Source organism: Bombus affinis, chromosome 16, assembly GCF_024516045.1.
Source record: "Bombus affinis isolate iyBomAffi1 chromosome 16, iyBomAffi1.2, whole genome shotgun sequence".
Classification (NCBI taxonomy): Eukaryota; Metazoa; Arthropoda; class Insecta; order Hymenoptera; family Apidae; genus Bombus; species Bombus affinis.
In genome coordinates, this window is record NC_066359.1 from 5,320,577 (window position 1) to 5,341,389 (window position 20,813).

Sequence of the window (20,813 nt, forward strand, 5' to 3'; positions counted from 1 at the left end):
GAATCTTTCCGAGTAGTATTATTGTTGTGACCCAGGATGACTCATACACGTTACGCTGTATGTAGTTGATTTTTCTCGAGTGAATCAACAAGCTAGCGTCGATGCACCGTGCTATACGCTTGAGATCACTTTTCAGCGCAACTGAAAATGTACGTACATATTATGTGCTTCTAATATTTAATTTTTATTTCGAACGATCGTTTGTAAATTCCATGAACTGTGTCAAGTTAATTCAAGTCATACGTAATCGATTTGAAATTAAAAGGAGCCAAAAAAGAATATTAGAAGTAACGTAGCCAGTTGAGCCAAGCCTTGACCTGTCTGGAAAGTCCATTTGCATTCACGTTATAATTACTGTATGTGAGACAGCTGTGACATCCGGAACCGTATCGAACAATAACTTCATTGAAAGCCTTTGAATTTCTATTTTAATCGCCGCTGTTAGATTACCATTCAATTCTAAGTATTGTGAAACTGAAGAGAAATTTAATATTACCTTTGAAATCCTAAATTGCAAGTTTGAATCTGTAGCTTTTACTACATATAATAGCTTAGATTATCAATAGATTATCTATGATTCTTTTAAAAATTGGCAATACTTAAAATCTGTTAAATTATAATGAACTATGCGATCTAAATATTAGATACAATTATGGAAGTTGAATTAAATAAAGGAAGTTGAATTACATGTATTGAGATGTAGCTGAAGGTGATAGAGATGAAAATCAGTTGATCCAGGAGATAGCACAGCGGCCCATATCCGTGCTTCATGGAACACCCGATAGATCAGCTTACCAAACACGCGTGGCCCACAAAAAGATATTCGTTTCCGCCCAGCGCGATATCCACGGGATCACAGGAAGGTTACAATAGCAGCTTTCGGACACTACGATATTAACGGATACGTTTTCTTCAATTTCGTTTTACAAGAATTATTAGACCGAACTAATAACTAATAACCTCTTCTCCTTTACATAAACAATAATTAAATGATTAAGAGGACAGAAACTGAAATATAAAACTGGACTGGTAAATAGAGACTGCTTCGACACTACACGGTCTGAAACGGTTTGAACCAGTTTTGTTGAGTGAGAAAACGTGCGAAATTGATGAAAACACAATGTACTATAGCCATCCAGCACGATGTCCCGAGGGCGACTGAACAGTGAACTTGATTTGCAGAACAGCTGCGGAGAAGGGAGGATCCCGAGAGAAAGAAACACGTGGTGCGGTTCTCCGAGTGAAGAGGGGACATTTGGACGCGGGATGCGTGGCTTCTTCTCTGTTGGCCGGCAAATGTAATTGCTAAGTGGATCGCGATGTGAATTTTGACCGCATTAATTTTAGTGCCAATGCGACTTTCAGATCTGCAACTCCTTTAATCGGTTCATCGATATTGTCTTCACGCTCCTCGCAAGTAAAACTGCTTGCTGTTAGGTAGGAAATACGTATGCTCTATTTCTAGAAGCATTGAAAATATTGTTCGTAAATAATTAGTCAAGTATCAAAAGGATTTATCGTGAACTAGAATCTCTATTAATAATGATTAGCGATTTTGGTTGTTAGCAATCCATTATATTTCATTTTTAATGCTATTAAAGGCTTTATTTGTAATAATTAAATGACTTGGTTAGGGATATTTATTCTAATATTTAATAGGTAAAATAAATCTCTATTTAAATTCCGTCTCTTCATGTACATTTATAAAATACAAATTTATATATATTGATATAGATCTACTATATTTAATTTCTAACACAACGAATTTGAAAATAAAATTTTAAAGGAAACAGAATAGGAACAGCATTTACATATAAGTTAATGCCTGATCAGACGACACATTTCCATTGAAAATGTATCAACGTTTTAGAGTTGTCCAGAACCTACCTAAAAGGGGAGAAAAAAGTGTAGATGCGCGGCGGAAAAGTAAGATAAACAGAAGCATGTGAAAGAGAGAAAGCAACGGGGATTGGGAAAGGGTCAGGGGGCAGCGTCCTGAGGTGAGGGAGCAGAGCCAGGTCAGAGGAAAATTTGCATTTCCTGTTCACGATGAATAATGCCGCATGGAAAACCGTAGTTACCTGGTCGTCGAATTAATTCAATAATCCTCGAAATTTCAATAAAAAGGCTATTCGTCTCAAAAGCCATAGAAAAGAAATCGTGTTCGTGGTCATCGGAAATAATTTCACCAGCTATTCATTTATTTAACACCTTTATTTTTTATATTCTTCTTGTTCATTATATTCTTCATTTACTTATTTCTCTTTCTTCTTTAAGGATATAAAATAATTTCTGGAAGGACCATCGTAAATTCATACTGAACGGAATTCTTTTTCTGAAACGAGATGTGCAAAGGGATGTGAACTTGTAACTATTATTCTAGAGTTATTTCATGGGGTTGCTTCAAATGGAGTAGGAGGAAGTGGGAGATGGAATGTTTATGAGAATAGCTGTTTCTGTCCTCGGGGTTGTTGACCATACATACACCTACTTTTGTAGAAGCCTTTTTGTTAGTAGGTGAATCTCCAGGTACACAGAAGCAACACGTGTCCATTAACTAAGGGGAATTTTTCTTTCTTTATCTCGAAGCTAACGTTTTACGCGTTCCGTGTCTGTTCTTTGTGATTCGAGGTAATCCTAAATAAAATCTTCATCTAGGATGAATTTATCAGTAGATAAAGGGATTAGGGTTTGTTTGAAGAAATTTTTAAATAATAATAATTTTAATACAAATATTGAAATTGAAGACTACACGAAAAATAGATTACAAGCCTATTTTTCTTAATTTTTTCAATTTTATAGTATTTGATGGATAAAGAAAGCTATCTTAATATGAAGTTAAAATAGGAAATTTTATAAAAAGAAGAGGATGAAATATAAGAAAAGAAAGACATTTAATTGTATAAGAGGCAATTTATATATCTGTAATAACTTATATAATCCACTTTATTAATACTTTGTTATACAACTAGACAAAGCCACCTGTTAATAAGCAGCTTAGAATCAATCTTAACAAACATTTTGTAATACATTCTATCTGTTATGATCATTGAATACAAAGAAATGATTCTCTGAGAATATAGATCAATTGATGAAAAAAAAAGAAAAATAAATGGAAAGATCTTAGAAGGAAATAATGCTATAACGGCCAACTACTTACAGAAATGGAGCACACTTGTCTCTATACAAAAAAGCACGTCGGAGCATCTGGAGTTTTGAAAGAGGGGCTAGAAGGGGCTTGTGTAAAAACTGTTTATGTAGCTCGCTTGCGTGGGAGCAAGATTTTGCTGTTTCTCAAGATGAGAAATCTTGATTATCTTGTGACTCGATGGATTATCTTCTAGACTCGAAAATATCAAAAATATTAAAAAAATATATCCAATATAAATAAAAACGGGATACTAGGATTTACAAATCTATGTTCTTGGTGCATAAATTATGAAACATAAAAGTGCAATGAAAATAGATGAAGCTAATAATGACATTTTCTAATATTCTATAGTAACGGTCTTCGTTTTTAAGTATTCGTTCAAAGCTTCTTGACCCAGGTCCTTGCCGAAACCAGACATTTTGAAACCACCAAAAGGTGCAGCCACATCTGTCTTATTATATGTATTGATAAACACTGTCCCAGCTTCTATTTTCTCAGCAAATTTTAGAGCCTTGCTGATATCCTTTGTTAAGATACCTGAAGCCAATCCGTACTCTGTATTATTGGCCCTAGCAATCATTTCATCCATGTTCTTCGAACTGAACTTGGAGATCACCATGATAGGGCCGAAAGATTCTTCGTTTGCTATGTACATGTCGTCCTTGACATCTATGAAGATAGTTGGCTCAAAATACCAGCCTGGGCGGTTTAATCTCTTTCCACCATAAACTAGTTTAGCTCCTTCTTGAACTCCACGTTTCACATAGTTTAAAAGCTTATTCATATGTGCTTCGTGATTCTGTGGTCCATGGGCGGTGCTTCTATCTAGAGGATTTCCTATGGAGATCTTCTTAGTCTCCTCCACTACCTTCTTCACAAATTCGTCATAAATTGTCTCTTCCACAAATAGCCGACCTATTTAAAAGAAAGGAAATATATTCGAATTTTTAGTCATTTTTTAATTCTAATAATGTTTTTGTAAGAACATTTTTTTTTTTATTATTTGAATACTATACCAGCAGCTATACAATTTTCTCCCTTGTTGAAAAACACACTGCTCATTCCAATTTTAACTGCCTGTTGAAGATCAGTATCTTCAAAGATAACTAGAGGACTCTTTCCACCTAGTTCTAAAGATACTTTTTTCAAGTTACTGTTAGCACAACAGCTCATTACGGACTGTCCAACCTGTGTAGACCCAGTGAAGCCTAGTTTTCTGACCAAAGGATGTTCACAGATAGCGGCTCCAGCTTCAGTACCACTCCCTGGTATAATATTAATAACTCCAGGTGGGAAACCAGCTCTTATAGTTAGCTCTGCGAATTTCAAAGCTGTTAAAGGTGAAGTTTGAGCTGGTTTCATTACTACAGTATTGCCTGCTGCCAGGCAAGCTGCCATTTTCCAGGAGAGCATCATGAGAGGGTAATTCCAAGGAGTAACTAGACCACAGACACCAATGGGCTCCTTTCTCGTGAATGTTAAGTTGCGATTTGGCCTGGCATGAGTTATTGGTATGGTGGAGCCTTGGATTTTGTCACACCAGCCAGCAAAGTACCTCCAGGTCTCTATGGACATTCCTATATGGGTTTTCAGAGCCAAAGTATATACTGCACCGGAGTCTATACTTTCAATGGTAGCTAGTTCTTCCTTATGTTCCTCCATTAGGTCTGCTAATCTGAAAAGATGTTGAATATTATAAAATAACATTATAATAATGCATTAAATTATAAGATAAAGATGTAATAGAAGAAATTTTGGAAAATATTTACTTTGAAAGAAGAGCTCCACGCTCCCTGGCGCTGATCTTGCTCCATTCCCCTTCTTCAAAGGCCTTTTTGGCAGCCTTAACTGCCTTGTTCACATCCTCCACAGAAGCTGTTTCAACCGAACAGATAACACTCTCATCATGAGGATTAACCGTGTCTAAAGGCTCTTGACTACCATTCACGAATTCTCCATTTATGAACAATTGTCTAGGAAACTTCAAGACCATGTTGTTTGCTTGTATTTCCACGGCATCATACTTGATCTCTTTGGAAGCAGAGATACCTCTAGCTACAAGAATTACCATGTTAACAAACTCAATGAACACTGGAGCCATGAAGACATCGACATTCTGCAAAGTCACTTTCAGATTGTCTTTGACCTCCTCTACCAGCCTCACAACGTCCATACTTCCTGCTCCTGTAAGAAAATATCAGATATTCAATCAATTAAATTTTATTACTGAAGTTTTAATTCTAAAATATTAATAGAAATACTCTTCCACATACCGCAGGCAAAGAAGTCAGTATCCTCGTCAACATCCGTCTTCAGGATATTCTTCCAAATACTCTTTAAGGTTTCTACGTTCTTCTGCTCTTCTTCGGTGAACTCGAGCGTAATTTTTTCACTCTCTTGACCGAATTTGTTGGCGACAATGGTTTTATTCCCAACCTTCATTCTCTTCACGTTGATAAAGTGATTATCAATAGTCTTAATTAGCAGTCCATTTTCGTGCATGTAGCCTAGCCTATCTTCTACTTGTAATGCAATCCTGTCTTCAGGTAGTTTATCACCAGTCCACAAGGTAGATCCAAACAGACGAACTTCTTCGCCGTCGATAGTTGTCCACGCACCTGGAGTGCTATCCAAGCCACGAATGAAGTCATGAACTTTCTTAGCAGGCTTGGTCCAGTCTATTTTTTGAAGTTCCTTTCTTTTCAACATGGGATCATAAGTGGCTCTTTCTTCTATTTGGGGGATCATTGGAGCGGTTCCTTTGGCCACAAGATCCACAGCCTCCGCCATGGCCTTGATACCTTCAGGATACAGGAAGTTTTTGTACAAAGAGTCCAGAGTATCATTAGGCTTTATTTTGCACGATCTCTGGAGTAAAATTGGCCCTGTATCAAGGCCATTGTCCGGCCAGAAAATGGAGAATCCTGCAATATCATCTCCTTCTATCAACGTCCTAAAGAGAGCATAAAAAGATCATGATTACTTGCAAGAAAATTGTATTATTAAAAACGACGATTGCGTAGTGGCGCCCGACAATTTATCAGTCTCTTTATCGGCATTCACCGATACGAGAAAGGCACGAATAAACACGTATCATGTGTTGCGATAATTTTGCACCCGATAATGAAGTCGAACCGGTTCTAAGATACGTGTGCGCTTCGATTGACGTTGTCAGCGTCTTGTTACGCGCCTCTCTCGCCACAAGTAATACCAGTTCGGCAGATAAGCGGCTAAAAAATCGCACAATGACCACCGAACGCTCTCATTTATTACATTAGTCAACTGCAATCAGGTAAAGTGTTATTATGGTTACTTCAATTCAGAGCAACTGACCAACTAATAGCACTAGCTCCCCGATGTCGCGGCAGTATCGATGGATGGTAGCATATGCTGCGATGACGAGGATGATTGATGACCTCCATGGGGATGAATTGACTGCAGAATGGAAGAACATTTAGGTCGACTTCGATTCCTTTATACATTTCTAAAATTTCCGGCAAAGTTGTGCCTTTGCTTCTCCAAGACTTGATCTTGAAGACTGGAGTATTATCAGCATTTGCTGCCGTCGCTGTAAAAGAATGTTTGTTACGATGTTGGAAAATTGAGAGCTGATTAGTAAATATTTTTTGTAGGATTAATTACCTAGAGGATCCTCCCGATTAGCCTTGTCGGGAATGGTGAAGACTCCTGTGATCTGATGACCATTTTGCTTCAAGAGCTTGTAGACCTCGGCTGCGAAGGGGCTCTGGCCAATTATAGCCACTTTCAGTTGTGCCATTGCCATCTAAATATTGAAATACTTTAGTTGTCATTTATTTAATGATATACATATTTTACGTTGTTAGTGAGAAAAGTATAGTGAAATATTAATGTAAGCAAAAGGTTGAAGAGATATAGATTGTTTGAAAAATCAGTTTTATATAACTAACAAATTACTATTTGTTAATTATAGATTATAGAAATTATGGAAATTCAATAATTAAAAAATTATATCAGCGAATATAAATAAGAATAAATAGAGAAATGAAAAATCAATAGTGACATATTTTAGGTATATATGAAATTGCTATAATCACTGACTTCGTTATACTCGTCTCGCTAGGGCTTTATCCTTCAGCCAGCCCTATACCAAACATACACACATATATACACCATTATACATATATACACCATTGTACATACCTATTTCCAGCGTTTAACGATATCTTCTAACTTTCACTGTACTTTCAAACAAACTGCAAAGAGAAGACAGTGTGAGGAAGCTGTGTAAAAGGAAAGTATGTTACAAGATAATAAGAAAAACCAAACCTGGCTCCTACTTTTATCTACCATGTTATTAAAATTATATGAACGCAATACCATCTACTATCACCAGAGATATTTCCAACATGCTATATACTGTACTGTTACCGAATTGTCATTCTACTTTCTATTATTTATATTTATTTGAATTATTCGTATACCAAAGCAGTGTAAACATTGGTATCTATAAATTTCATATGATTGGCTTACTGCGTTCACGACGTAGGAACGTATCGACAAGAAGTTTTTTAGGAACAACATCAGAAATTCGACGTGGATGGTCCTCCGGCTGTTTTGTCCAAGTGCGTTCACTTCACCAACTGCTATTCAGCTACTGACGGCTGGTAAATGGCTGGCACTTGCGGCTATCTCACTGACCCCCGCGTTAAAACGCTCAGCATTTATATAAGCTGGTTGTATCAGCCAGCAGGGTCAAGAATCGTTTTTTAATTCTTCTTTTCTTTATCTATACGGATCATTTAATATTTATATTTCGATTTCCCACATGGATTTTCCTAATAAGATTTCTCGTTTTAAAATATCAAGTTATTATACGTGTTATACGAAAAGTATGGAAATTTCATTAGCACTGTAAAGATTGAAAGAAATCTGAAAATACACATAAAAGCTACGAAATGTTCAGTGCAAGTAGTTTTTAGAAAATTTATTCGAAAGACGTAAAGCAGAAATGAAATACTCTAGAAGCAATTCATTTCCGAAAAAGGTAAACAACTTTTTAAGAAAAGACTAATGAAGATACAAATAGAAGAAATTCGAATTCTAGATAAATCGTTTTTAATCTTTAGGGAGTAGGAGGGAAATCGAATAGTATTTTGATTGTTTACCGTCATTTAGACAAGTGGTGTTTTCCGGTTGTCTATATCGAAATATATATCTATAAATATCGATGTATTTCGGCTTTTGTTAAGATAATAGTAGTCACTAATCGTTAGCTTGATTAATTATTATTTTGAAAATCTAGATATATGTTAAGAATTTTGGTAATTATCTGTTTTTGATAAGAAGTCGTTAATTTCGAAAATAATACGTGTCTTTAAGATGCAATAGTAACATCTTTTGTAAATTCAAATTGTTTATTATATTTTTATTACAGTGAATGATTAAACAATTATTATTATTATAATTTAAATTGTAAACAAATACTGTCTAAAGAAACCGTCCTCTTCTGAGAATAAAGAGAATTAAGTCTAAGAGGATTAAAATCTTTAGTGTTCCAATTTGAAGTAATTCAATATCTTAAAATGTCTTAAATACGTCATTTCCAATATTTTAGATAAGTCAGAATGTTGTGAATCGACGCTTTATTTAAAATAAATTATCGTTAATTATAAGTCTTAACTAGTTATAACGAGTTTTAGTGAAAGATTCCCCTCTATCTATTGGTCATAGGTCACAGTATGTTTACATGATCAGTTTTACACTGGTTTTAGTCAGTTTTAGGTCATGTATGTTTAGATTTCTAACCGTGAGAGATGAGAAAATTATGTAAGCGATTCGAAGTAGATTATAAGTTGCAATAATAATAACGCAATTTCATAAAGAGAGATCAGGGATAACATCGTTTTAAAAATATTATACAGTCTTTTATTGCATTTCCGATTTTGTACAAGTGATAATCATAAACAAATCATATAATATATATATATATATATATTTTATAATCTATATATATATATATATATATCGTGAACACGATTATACAAGTTATTCGACATTCAATATCTAGGGACTTTGAATTCTGATGCACCATCCAACACCGTAGTGGGTTTCCTTTTGTTCATAATATTTTGAATCTTCTGCCATTCTCTGTCCAATTCAGCTTTCTCGTTCTTTTCTTTGTTATACTTCCTTGTTCTTCTTCCATCAGCCATTTTTACACCGTACTGAAATGCCGCTTTTGGTAAAGCTTCTTTGTTGTTCATATACTCGCTGTACTCTTCAGGTGTATCAAAATCCCACCTGCCGATGGGGCCTTTTTTGTTGCCAAGATCCATCTTGGTATAGTCTACTTCATCATCTGAATCATCTATTGCGTCCTGCATCTCGTCTAGCCCTGGGTAACATTCTGCATACCCTTCGGGCTCGGCAGCTAGTTTATTAAGAAGCGCTCCTTTCTTTGGAGCATTACCATCCGAGTTGGAAGGTGCAACATTCGGTAATTGTGGAGTGTTTGCTTTATCATCCGCGTCCAAACCACCTTCAGGCTTATCAAAGTAAGAGGCCTTTTTCTTTTCCCTCGGTTGATTCGGATCCTTCTTACCAATCGTCGGAACGTAGTCACCAATGTCTCCATAAATACTCTCGTCCTGTGGCCTTGGAGCAATATCCATGTCATTCATATCGTCAGGTCTAGACCTTCCGTCCTTATTCTTCTTTCCTTTCTTACCATGACGGTTGCCTTGGCGAAGATAAGACAATATTTGTGCCAATTTGTTTATTACAATGTCGTTTGTTGTTAAAGTGGGGGTATTATCTATGGTGGGCACATCTGCCTTGCTTCTGATTAAGGTCGTTGGTATATCTACATCCGTGTTTTCGTCATCCAATTCTATCACGTAAGCCATACGGCCAGGAGTGAATAATTCGTTTCTTTCGATCTGTTTGGATTTCATGGTCATAACTGTTCTATAAACATTGCGTCCTATCTTGGTTTTAAACTGCATTTCATCGTCTTTCTTTTCTCCCTCCTTCTTATCTTTTTTTTCCTTTGGCTTCACTAACTTCTCCATTTCTTGCTCTTGTTCGTGTTCCTTTGCTTCTATCTCGCTACGTACCTGTGGAATAAAATATTTTTTTAAATATATTTATATTCTTATAAATAATTTTTTATTGTAGATTCTTACTTTTTGGAGGAGAGCATAATCCAAGCCTTTCACCAAATGAGTATGCTCCATGTCACCACCCAAGAATTTTGATTGCTGAATCATCTGCCTCCTTCGTTCAGCTGCGTCCATTCCTGACTTTAAATCTGGTGCAACTGCACGATATGCACTAGCACTGTTCATTGGATCCTCTGCTTGATAATCTTGATTAGTACCATCTCTACGTTCCCTAGCTCTGTCTCTATACTTCTCTGCCAATTCTGCCATTTTATCCTCTTCTTGCTTTTTAAGTTTAGCATAGAAGCTCTTTTTCTTCCTTCGCAACTCTGCTCGACTACCACCACTAACATTAGGTGTCTGTGCAGTCTTTGCATTGGCATCTCTAGCAGTCCCAGGTATAGAAGCTGGAGTTGCAGATGGAACAGATGCTCTTGGTGTCATCAACAGTTTTCGGAAGTCATCGTTCGTTAAACGAACGGACATTCCCATGTCTTCCTCCGTTGTTTCTGGCATTTTAACTATTGTATATGAGTGTTCTAAAATGTTGAGGTTAGGTCATTAACGTCAATTAAATTTCTATAAAAAACGGAAACTAATTAAAGTTTCAACATTGTAGATTGAAGTATGTGTCTCACGTACATCTAGTATTGTGAAATGAATAATATTTATTTTAAAAAAATCGACATTTATCGCTCAACTGTTTCGACAGATATCATAATCCAAAAAGCATCACCTCCGTCAACAAATGCCGCAGCAGTACTGCTGTCTATCGGAAAGCGCCGTAAGTATTTTGAATTTGAATCTTCTTAAGTCTTATGTGATCAGTCTTATGTGAACTGCAATTCTAGTTTCCGATTCTTTCTTTAAATAATATTTATTTTAGATAATACAGATAACAATATATTATAATATAGATATTATATTATATTGAATATGCTTCCTAATATGCTTAGGAATATGCTTCCTAATAAGTACAAGTTTCAGAAATTAAAAGAAATTACAAGGAAACGATCGGTCGTTTCTAGACTTTAAAGACTTCGTATTTGGCATCTATGCAATTAACAAAATGCATCATCGCTTGTCCTAATTCAGGATTAGCTACGTAATGTTGGAAGCGTGTGATTCCGTTGCACGCAGCACCGTATTCTCCATCTTTGTTTATTGCAATTACAGCACCGGTGAATGTAGGATAATGTTCGGCAATCCTTCTGATCGCTGTGGTGGCAGCTTCAATTGGAGTCGCGCCACGGCGCATTTCCTCTACAGCCAGGAAACTAAAAAAATATTCTCAGGTTGAAAATTGCACATAATTGAACAAGAGTACATTTTGATTAGACTGTGGATGTTTTCACAATTATATATCTTCATAAACGTAACTAAAGAGATAGAAACTAAATTTATCCATCTATTAAATATTATAGTGAACACTTTACTTTAGATCTTTTAATTATTTAGTATTTTTTTCTATTATATATTCTATATATTTTTATTAAAAATACATAAATATCTAATTATGATAGTTCATTGAATAACCTTCTTACCTTGGCAAAAAACGCATCATTATATCTCCTTCACCGGTTCCAGCTGCCGCACCAACCCTTTGATCAGCATATGCGCCTGCGCCAGCTATGGGGGAATCCCCAATGCGGCCAGGGATTTTATTTCTAGCTCCATTCGTCGATGTACCTGCTGCTATATGTCCATTCAAATCTATAGCTACAACTCCGATCGTATCGTGGTTTTCTTCGTTCACATGTGATTCATGCTCCTCCACATTGTCTTCCATGATATTTGCTACACGATATGGGCCACAAGATCTTTTTGGGTCCGGAACTACGTTCTGAAAAAGTAAATATATGATTTTAGGCGGACATTTATATATAATACAAATATATATGTATGAGATTTATTTTCAGCTTCCTTGGTTCTTCTTTTCTGAAAAGAAATATTCTTTTCTTGGACTCTATCCTAGATGGAAGATTATTGGTATACCTTCCAATAATTGGGTTGACAGTTGTTTGATTTCCAATCCAACCACATTTTCTTTGATTCTTCTGTCTGTAAAGGTTCTTCTTTGAATCCCATCTCTACAGCGAATTTTGTAGCCAGTTCTCCACCAAGCAGAGAATGTTTGGTGTTTTCTAAAACCTTACGAGCAACTGAAATGGCATTTTTCACATTTCTTAATAGTCCTACACCACCGACATCCATTGTTACTCTATTTTTGGGTAAATAATTCAATTAGAAACAATAGTTTGCTTAGGATATATATGTAAGTGAATGAAAAATATACCCATCCATGATTAGAGCATCCAGAGTTGTTTCTCCAGATTCATCTGGACTGCCTCCATATCCTACAGTTTTCCTACATCTTTGCTCTTCACAGACACTGCAACTTTCTTCTATTGCATCCAAGGCACTCCTTTTCTCATTGTTCAAAACATTCCATGCTGAAAAGAAATTATCATTATAATATTGATCCTATCTTTATAAACAGAAATGTGTAGTTACCTCTTTGTGCAGCATCCTTATAATCCCAGGTAATGACTACCAGAGGAATACTCTTATTAGAGGCTGAAGCTTTCTGACAAAGTGTTAACCAAACATATGCAGTCAAATATACAATCAATAAGGACTTCATATTTGAAGTTTAGTTCAAAAGCTACTGATAAATATGAAGTATTTGAGAGTAGATGATCTTTGTTCACAGAAAAAGTGGGGATATATCTCTCTGATGTCAGGCTATGTACATTTATATTGTTTTAACATAATGCTTCTCAAGTACAGAGTATTAATAATCTTCAAATGTTATTGAACTGTGTTAGACCTATTGTAAACATAACAAATGAATAATTCTCATGCAAATTTATGTAATAATTATTTAGATCGTTCTAGAAATGTAGGCATATACGTGTCTATATGTTCGTGTTACACTATATTACATTAAAATATAAAACTTTATCCCCTCTTATGGAAAATTTTGAGATATTGAGTCCAATGAATGTGTTATGATTAATCGTAAGTCGTGTCTTATCTATAATGCATTTTCCTATGTAGTATAGTTTCGTCTGATGCATAGAAATTTATCGTATACGATTATTAATTAATTAATTTATTTTCATGATTAACATGACTTATCTAAATCGTACTAATTACAAAAGGTTAATGGAAAATTAATAATAAGGAGTTACTTATATTAAATAGTAGTAGTTTAAAAATACAATTTAATTTCTTTCAAATGCTGTTATTAATAATTATTATGAGAATTGATTATTAAGAAAAATTATTATGAAAAAAATAATTGGAAAATGTAATATCACACATAAAAATAATTTAATTAGATAATAGGGAAATTCTAGACGACTTACTTCGCTTGATTTGTATTAATATAATTTGTCGACCAATGAGATAACCGAATTACTTATGTCGCTAATTTACCATTTAATTCCTTAAAGTGAGATCATGCTTCGTTTATACTCATTCTTCTCATAATTTTGTATTGTATTCGATAAGGAAATTATATGAAACAGTCTTGATAATATTTTGAAGTTGATCTAAACATGGAAGGGTTCGTTGACATGAGCAAATTGTAATTGTTGCTTCGCCTATTGTCATTAAGGAAAAAATTGAATTATAACAAATTATTCAGAATATCTTTATAAATCAATTGAAACTCGTTCTACATATGATAAAATAGGATAAAAGTATCTTTCCACGAAACTTCGAGCTGCTGTTATCCTAATCAGCAAACATAACCTATACACAGATCATTTAAAGAGAGAAAATGCCTTTAAAAAAAGACTTGCGACTTCTGTTGAAGCCCTATTATTTTATAAACATTTTACTCAGTCTCTCATATATTGTCTCCAAACGCGTTCCATTTGTGTGTAACTATGTATTTGCACAAGCTGAGTGTGAACTTGATGGGGTAAGTCATTTAAATATAAAGACAAACAGTTTATTGTGCTATGTGTATAGAGTATATATTTCATACTAGATATATTCTTGTTTCAGAGAGAGACAGAAATTCTGTTTTTTCTTATGATAGTCATAATGATAAGGACAAGGAAGACTGGAAGTGTAACTATGATAAGCTACTTATCATCCAGCTTTGTATATACTAAAGTTGCCAATCTGATTCTTTGGTTTTATGCAGATATACGTATGGGAATAATATTTGCTATTGTATTCATCTGTATGTGTTGACTTGATATTGTAGTTATTCTTCATATGAATGTTATTACATGATTTAATAATTACAGTATGCGGTCTAGTATTTCCCGAACCAACATACCAAGGTCCAGAGAAAGTAACGTATTTACGAGGTGCAAACGGATTGCAGGAGGAATTGCACCGTGACACGAGAATCGTTTGGTTAGTTGCGTTTTACACAGCATGGAACCCAGCTTGCGTCAACTTCGCACCTATATTCTCCGAGCTTTCTGCAGAGTTCGTAATGATTGATTACTTATGCATTATTTATCTCTATACAACCTTTCATTGAAAGTAATATTTAGTGGATTTATAGATACGCTTTGGAAAATTTGAAATTTGGAAAAGTAGATATAGGGAGGTATCCAGATGCTGCAGTGAAGTACCACATAAGTGATGCTAGCACTAGCAAACAGCTTCCCACCTTAATTTTATTTAAGGAAGGGAAAGAAATAGAAAGACGTCCATACGCAGATCATAAGGGCAAACTAGTTAAATTTCTTTTCTCATTGGTATGTATGATAAGGTTTCTTATAGTTGAAAACGTTAAAGTATGTATAAATAAATAAAAATAGTTGCTTTTTTAGGATAATATAAAGGCAGCTTTCGATCTGAACAATGTGTACAGAGATTGTAAAAAAAATCCGATTAAAAGGAGAGAGAAGAAAGCAGTAAAAGCAGAATGACCTAATTAACATTTCCAAACGTTTGTTGAATTACTGATGTCATAGCACTGCCAACAATTTCAAATGAAAATTACTTCTACTGTGTAGAATAATGGACGTTTAGTGTCACGCGCAAATTTTCATTTATAGCAAAACTGCAAGATTTGTAAATATTCATTATACTTTCTATCATTGTACGCATTTTATGCACCACTGTGTTCTATTAGTGGATATCGGATATTAATGTAGGTTTAAGATAGTAATTTATTAAAAGCGAGTAGTTGTTATTACAATAATTGAAATGGAATGATACATAAAGTGCCACGTGTATGAATTCATGAAATACCAAAACAGAGCTTCTAGTTAATCTAGTTAATCTAGTTAATCTAGATCGTATGCGACATAGCAATTTCATTGAATAAACTGTTGTTGAAATATATCACTGTATTAAATAATTGTATATTACAAAATTCGGGTATGTAAAATATAGATACAATTCGTGAATACAAAGTCAGATACTAAATTTGTCATACAGGTGGCCAAATGAGCATAACGTGTCCATGAGCTGATTCTGGCAACCATTTCTGATAAGCAGACAGAAGGACTGAAATTAATAATGAATCATTTTTAGTATTTACTCCAATCCTATATATGTTCATGCTATAAAACATGTACTTACAATTTTTATCTGCTTCCCAAGTTTCTAATAATTGTCCTCTTGACATAATTCCCCGGGACAGTAATAATTGCGTCATTTCCTGTGTTCGTGGTATTAATCTAAAATAATCATATAAAATTATTAATTCAATATCGAGTAGCTTCATGTATTTCAAATCTTACTTAGCCCATGTCTTGTTGATACTTTGGGGAGTCGATAACAATGAAGGAACGAACTGTTTCAATTTTGGACACACTTTTCCTTCTAAAAGGAAACATGCAAACCATTTAACTCCATCTACGGATAGTGGGTACTCCACATCCATTACTGGTAACTTCCAACCTGCTCTTCCAAATGTTCCTGCTATATTGCACATTACCTTTCCAGTTTCTGGATCATACCTACATAAATACATTGATGTAAGCAATTTATGTATTAAAAAGAGAAGTAAGGTTAGAAGTAAGAGACCTTGGTGGTGGATCAGTCAAAGGTTCTCCAAGCTGACATAGAGATGGAGCAAATTTAGGTAGCCATTCGGGTTCTATAGTTGTAACACCACGCATGTACATTTTATTCGTCTCGTATATTTCCTGATAAACTACCCATTCAGGACATGCTTTTCGAAGAACACATGAGGAATGTATGAATACTGGATCTTCCATATCTGTGGTTCTGGATAAAAGATTATATAATTACATTCGGCTATGATTTAAATGATCAAAGAGTCTTTGATATGTTACTTGTAAGCGTATTTCCATTTAGCCTTATCTTGATCTTCATTAACTTCATCTGGCATCACTTTCCTTGCAACTTGATCAGCCATTCCTGCAAGGACTATTTGCCTGAGTAATTTGGCTTCTATATCGGTTGGAGGTTTCATCCTAAATTAAAATTGTCAGTAGGAGAGGAATTTATTAAACGTAAAATGTAATTCAATTACTTTCTGCAATGCGTACTGTGGGTTAATAGTGAGATTCAAATCCTCAATATTCAAATTAATTTCGTTCGTTAGCTGCTGCCGGAGCTTTCGAATTTCCACAATTGCTTTGTGTCGCAAACCATGCTCTTCGCAAAAGGGAAGTAATCTTCCTTTAGTTCCAGCATATTCTGCACTCCCTACAGCCCTAATTAAGACCATCGGATCGCCTTTGCATAGAATACATTTCACTGCGTTAATATAATCTTCATTTCTTAATATTATTCTAATTTTTTAAAATTCTAATTACCAAGAAGTAAGCTATTTCCGGTGCCAGCCCAGAAGCGCCTCATTTGCAACCATTTATTTCGAGAATCGCCGTCCATATCGAATGCTTCCATCAATACTTCTTGAACAGAAAGTGCAGCCACCATACACACTGTATACTGCAGAAGGTCATATTGATGAGAGAGAGCCAACATCTTTCCATAACGTGGAGCAACTGGAAATGCAGCGATACTGCGACCGAGTGGCGTTACTTTGGCACTATAGGAACCTAAATAAAAAATAAGTATAGTAAAGAATAAGTAACTGATAATGATTAAATTAGTGGTTTAACTTAAATAATTATAGTTGTTAGTACCTTCTTTGCCGGAAGTTTGTTGTTGTAAAGCTCCAAGTATCATCAATCTTTTTTCAGCAATTTGTAATTGTATAGTATCCGGTGGAGTTGGGAATGGGAAATTAACAACCTTATCAATATTCATGACTTTCATCTGTAACAGTAAATCATCCACAGGTTTTCTTTGAATCTCTGATTGACTAAACTGTTCAAACTGATCATTGAACACTGCTGAAGAGTACAATCTGTAAATAATATCCAATAGGGAAATTAGATCTTTCAATGACTTCAAAATTGTATATTGATATAAGTACCTGTAACAATGTCCAGGACCAGTTCTACCAGCTCTCCCTGCTCGTTGATTAGCAGATGCCTTGCTAGTATAGCAGATTCTGTATGTGCTTACTCCAGTTACTTTATCGTACATTCTTGTTTTACAACGTCCACAGTCTACCACATACTTTATGTTAGGTATAGTTAAAGAAGTTTCTGCTACGTTTGTTGATACTACACATAAACGGTGTCCTTCTGGGGGTGGCTCGAATACCTAAGGATTAGAGACTTTTAATACTATCTTCCCCACTTGCCCTTTTTGTGAATTATTCTCAAAAATTTTTAATTACCCTTGCTTGTTTGTGACTCTGAAGCAGAGAATATAATGGTAAAACCCACAATGGTTGAGCATCTGCACAAGCTTTTAAGTCAATTACGTCGTCATCTTCATCTTCATCCTCGTCTAATTGTATTCCTTCGTCATCTTCTGCGCCAATTAAATCTTCGTGAGTGTCATCGGTAGGAATCACAGAGTAACTAGAAATTGATCCATAATTTTAATTAAACTGCGGATATTTATTCAATTACATATTTTTATAAATATATAAAGAAATGGAACCTAAATAAGAATTTGTTTTATCTACTATATAATAAGTATTTTACTTTGGATATTTTGTATATTTTTATACATTATGTGCATTTTGTAGATTTTTGGAACCTTGGAAAATTTACCAAAAATATCCGTATCTAACTATAAAGAAACTGGAAGAATTACTGTTATATTTTCTTACGTACTCATCCAGGTTAATATTTGGTAATTGAACTTTCTTTTTTTGTCGTAATTTGTTGTAACGAATAGCTTCCTTGCAACGAAAATCATCATCATCGTCATCACTATTATCACTCTTGCCCTCATTATCACTGTTGTTTTTTATGTCATCCTCTTTCCTTGAAGAATCATTAGTCTTCTGCGGTTCTTTCATCTTGTTTGCAATTTTCTTTTTATTCTTCACGGGAAAAGCTCCGCGTAATTTACGTACTACGTAATTTACTTCCCGTTGCCCTAAATTTTGACGATACACATTTTTAAAACAATAACATTATAAGTTCTAGAAATAATCCCAGGTTGAAAAAATATATACCTGTTAAAAATATTAAGATTCCACCATCGGGAAGACGAGTATGTATTTTTATGGCTTTCTTTAGAGCATCAGAAACGTAATTGATACTTGTCCTTTTATTAAAATGTATCGTAACAGGAAACTGTCTCGATTCCACTGTTAATACTGGCGGTTTTGTTTTGAACAATTTACTATTTTCTACAAATTCCTCCACGCGTAAAGTGGCTGACATGATCACGAGCTTCAGAGGATTCTTCCTTTTATTTCGAAGTGGTACAATTCGTGATAGCAAGCCTATCAGAATATCAGTATACACACTACGTTCGTGCGCTTCGTCAAGGATGATTATCGAATATTTCGTCAGTAAAAAATCCTAAAATATTTAAAATCTTGATTAAGATTATCTCAAAGTATTTCGTTTAATTTACTTAGATGATTACATACGCTCTGTATTTCTTTTAATAATACGCCATCAGTCATAAATTTGACTTTTGTTTCTGGCGTAACATTCCCCTCAAAACGAATCAAATAAGAGACTTTCTCTTCAGTGAGATTCATCTCTTCGGCGACACGTTTGCTCATAGATATAGCTGCCACTCTTCTAGGTTCTGTTATTCCAATTATCTTTTCTTGAGCATAGCCAGCTTCATAGAGAAATTGAGGTACCTGAGTTGTTTTACCACTTCCCGTTTCACCAGTGATTATTACAACAGGATTTTCATTAATTGTTTCTATTATAGCTTGTTCTTCTGCTACCACTGGCAACTTTAATCTAGCTGCTTGGATTTCCGGTTTCCTTTCCAGTATTACAAACGTGGCAGGCGTTTTTTCTATTGGCTGCTGTGGTTTTAACAATTCTTTACTTATAGTGGTTTGGTTTTCAATTGGCTTTTCCTGTTCTTCCATAGTACTTTCTGTTACACTATTCTCTACAATATTATCTTCTTTGTTTGAAATATTTTCATTTTCTTCCGAAGTTTCTGCTGCATTTTTCTGCTCTCTGTCTTCATTGTCCTCAGAATTAGATTCAGATTCACTATTGCTAGGTTCCTATAATAAATAATCATTAGTTTTTACATTAACTTTTAATATCATTAACTTACATCAAATCCAATGACGTTTGGATCTGAAACAGCATCCTGTACTTTTTGTTGTTTTAAAATTGCCATCCTTCTTTTCTTGCTACCTTTAATAGCATTTATGGGTACTTCTAACATGTCCTCATTTTCATTATTTGATTTGATTATATGTTCTTTAACAGGTAATTCCATTTCTCTAAAGTGACGTTTCAGCCCTTTAGTTTGTACACTGGTCAAAGATATATATTGTTTCAGTTCTTCCTGTGGTGCTTGAACTTTCCCCAATTCCTCTAAAAGTTCAGTCCTCTGTTTATGGTTAGAATATATGCAAAATGAATACTCACAGAGAAAAAATTAATTCTATATTATAACTTACACGTAATTTTTTCTTCTTCTTTTCTATAACTTTCTCTAATTGTTTTCTACGTTTCTTGGATAATAACCGTGTAGTAGTGACTTTTTTAACTTTGCTTTTTGTTCTTCTTTTCTCATTTGGGAGAACTAGCGCGTTACAGTTGTCGTAATTATCTTCACGATATTTTATGTCTATAGGAATCTATTGAAAAAAGAGTATAATTAAATCTTATTCATTATTTTTTGGATATAATATTATACAGAAATACCTTTTTAGTCGCAGAATTGTCAATTTCAACTTCTGCGATATTTCTCGCTTTGCAATTATACTTTTTCCTCCTCATTTTTACTTTTACACTTGATTACAAACGTAAATAAAGTAATGCTTTCTGTTTCTCAAAAAATTTGAATTTTTGTAATCATTGATTGATCTAATATTTTATTTGGATTTGCACATTGTTACTTTGGTTATGTTGATTTTAACCATGTGCTTCAGCTAAACGGTGACATCTAGCACTTTTTTTATGAAGCATGTATAACTACTTATAATTGATGTCTACGATAATTTATCATAGCTTGGTAACAGTATTCGCAATCGGTAAGATCAGATCGTAAAT

General features: G+C 34.5%; 5 protein-coding genes across 10 annotated transcripts; 1 reads left to right on the top strand and 4 right to left on the bottom strand.

Moving 5' to 3' along the window:
• Positions 1-2,928: 2,928 nt before the first annotated feature.
• Positions 2,929-7,860, bottom strand: LOC126925740 (cytosolic 10-formyltetrahydrofolate dehydrogenase). Of its 4 annotated transcripts, none has more exons than XM_050741654.1 (8): positions 7,664-7,843; positions 7,334-7,386; positions 6,794-6,935; positions 6,485-6,719; positions 5,425-6,104; positions 4,921-5,335; positions 4,168-4,826; positions 2,929-4,066 (listed from the first exon to the last, which is right to left on the bottom strand). In XM_050741654.1, exons 3-8 carry the CDS (start codon positions 6,933-6,935, stop codon positions 3,489-3,491), a joined length of 2,709 nt encoding a protein of 902 aa, XP_050597611.1. In that variant the 5' UTR covers positions 7,334-7,386; positions 7,664-7,843; the 3' UTR covers positions 2,929-3,488. The 4 variants fall into 4 exon arrangements, with proteins under 4 accessions (XP_050597611.1, XP_050597614.1, XP_050597610.1 ...); XM_050741657.1 differs by lacking the exon at positions 7,664-7,843 and adding an exon at positions 7,460-7,657; XM_050741653.1 differs by lacking the exon at positions 7,334-7,386 and having other exon boundaries at positions 7,664-7,860.
• A 1,175-nt stretch (positions 7,861-9,035) lies between these two features.
• LOC126925760 (protein Red) lies at positions 9,036-11,075 on the bottom strand. The gene is made up of 3 exons (XM_050741699.1): positions 10,936-11,075; positions 10,318-10,832; positions 9,036-10,248 (listed from the first exon to the last, which is right to left on the bottom strand). The coding sequence occupies exons 2-3, from the start codon at positions 10,807-10,809 to the stop codon at positions 9,190-9,192; spliced, it is 1,551 nt and encodes a 516-aa protein (XP_050597656.1). The 5' UTR covers positions 10,810-10,832; positions 10,936-11,075; the 3' UTR covers positions 9,036-9,189.
• A 76-nt stretch (positions 11,076-11,151) lies between these two features.
• LOC126925781 (N(4)-(Beta-N-acetylglucosaminyl)-L-asparaginase) lies at positions 11,152-13,811 on the bottom strand. 2 transcript variants are annotated; one of them, XM_050741748.1, is made up of 6 exons: positions 13,665-13,811; positions 12,808-13,123; positions 12,590-12,746; positions 12,289-12,514; positions 11,838-12,136; positions 11,152-11,570 (listed from the first exon to the last, which is right to left on the bottom strand). In XM_050741748.1, the coding sequence occupies exons 2-6, from the start codon at positions 12,935-12,937 to the stop codon at positions 11,318-11,320; spliced, it is 1,065 nt and encodes a 354-aa protein (XP_050597705.1). In that variant the 5' UTR covers positions 12,938-13,123; positions 13,665-13,811; the 3' UTR covers positions 11,152-11,317. The 2 variants fall into 2 exon arrangements, with proteins under 2 accessions (XP_050597705.1, XP_050597704.1); XM_050741747.1 differs by lacking the exon at positions 13,665-13,811 and having other exon boundaries at positions 12,808-13,399.
• A 269-nt stretch (positions 13,812-14,080) lies between these two features.
• LOC126925796 (thioredoxin-related transmembrane protein 2 homolog) lies at positions 14,081-15,612 on the top strand. Its single transcript, XM_050741781.1, has 5 exons — positions 14,081-14,224; positions 14,311-14,491; positions 14,559-14,745; positions 14,825-15,020; positions 15,096-15,612. Exons 1-5 carry the CDS (start codon positions 14,081-14,083, stop codon positions 15,192-15,194), a joined length of 807 nt encoding a protein of 268 aa, XP_050597738.1. The 3' UTR covers positions 15,195-15,612.
• LOC126925731 (probable ATP-dependent RNA helicase kurz) lies at positions 15,420-20,697 on the bottom strand. 2 transcript variants are annotated; one of them, XM_050741613.1, is made up of 16 exons: positions 20,466-20,697; positions 20,219-20,398; positions 19,867-20,148; positions 19,208-19,813; positions 18,785-19,136; positions 18,438-18,705; positions 17,993-18,179; positions 17,684-17,916; positions 17,391-17,614; positions 17,058-17,303; positions 16,788-16,977; positions 16,572-16,712; positions 16,300-16,503; positions 16,014-16,232; positions 15,853-15,950; positions 15,420-15,777 (listed from the first exon to the last, which is right to left on the bottom strand). In XM_050741613.1, the coding sequence occupies exons 1-16, from the start codon at positions 20,538-20,540 to the stop codon at positions 15,701-15,703; spliced, it is 3,582 nt and encodes a 1,193-aa protein (XP_050597570.1). In that variant the 5' UTR covers positions 20,541-20,697; the 3' UTR covers positions 15,420-15,700. The 2 variants fall into 2 exon arrangements, with proteins under 2 accessions (XP_050597570.1, XP_050597571.1); XM_050741614.1 differs by lacking the exon at positions 20,466-20,697 and having other exon boundaries at positions 19,867-20,132; positions 20,219-20,329.
• Positions 20,698-20,813: the final 116 nt, after the last annotated feature.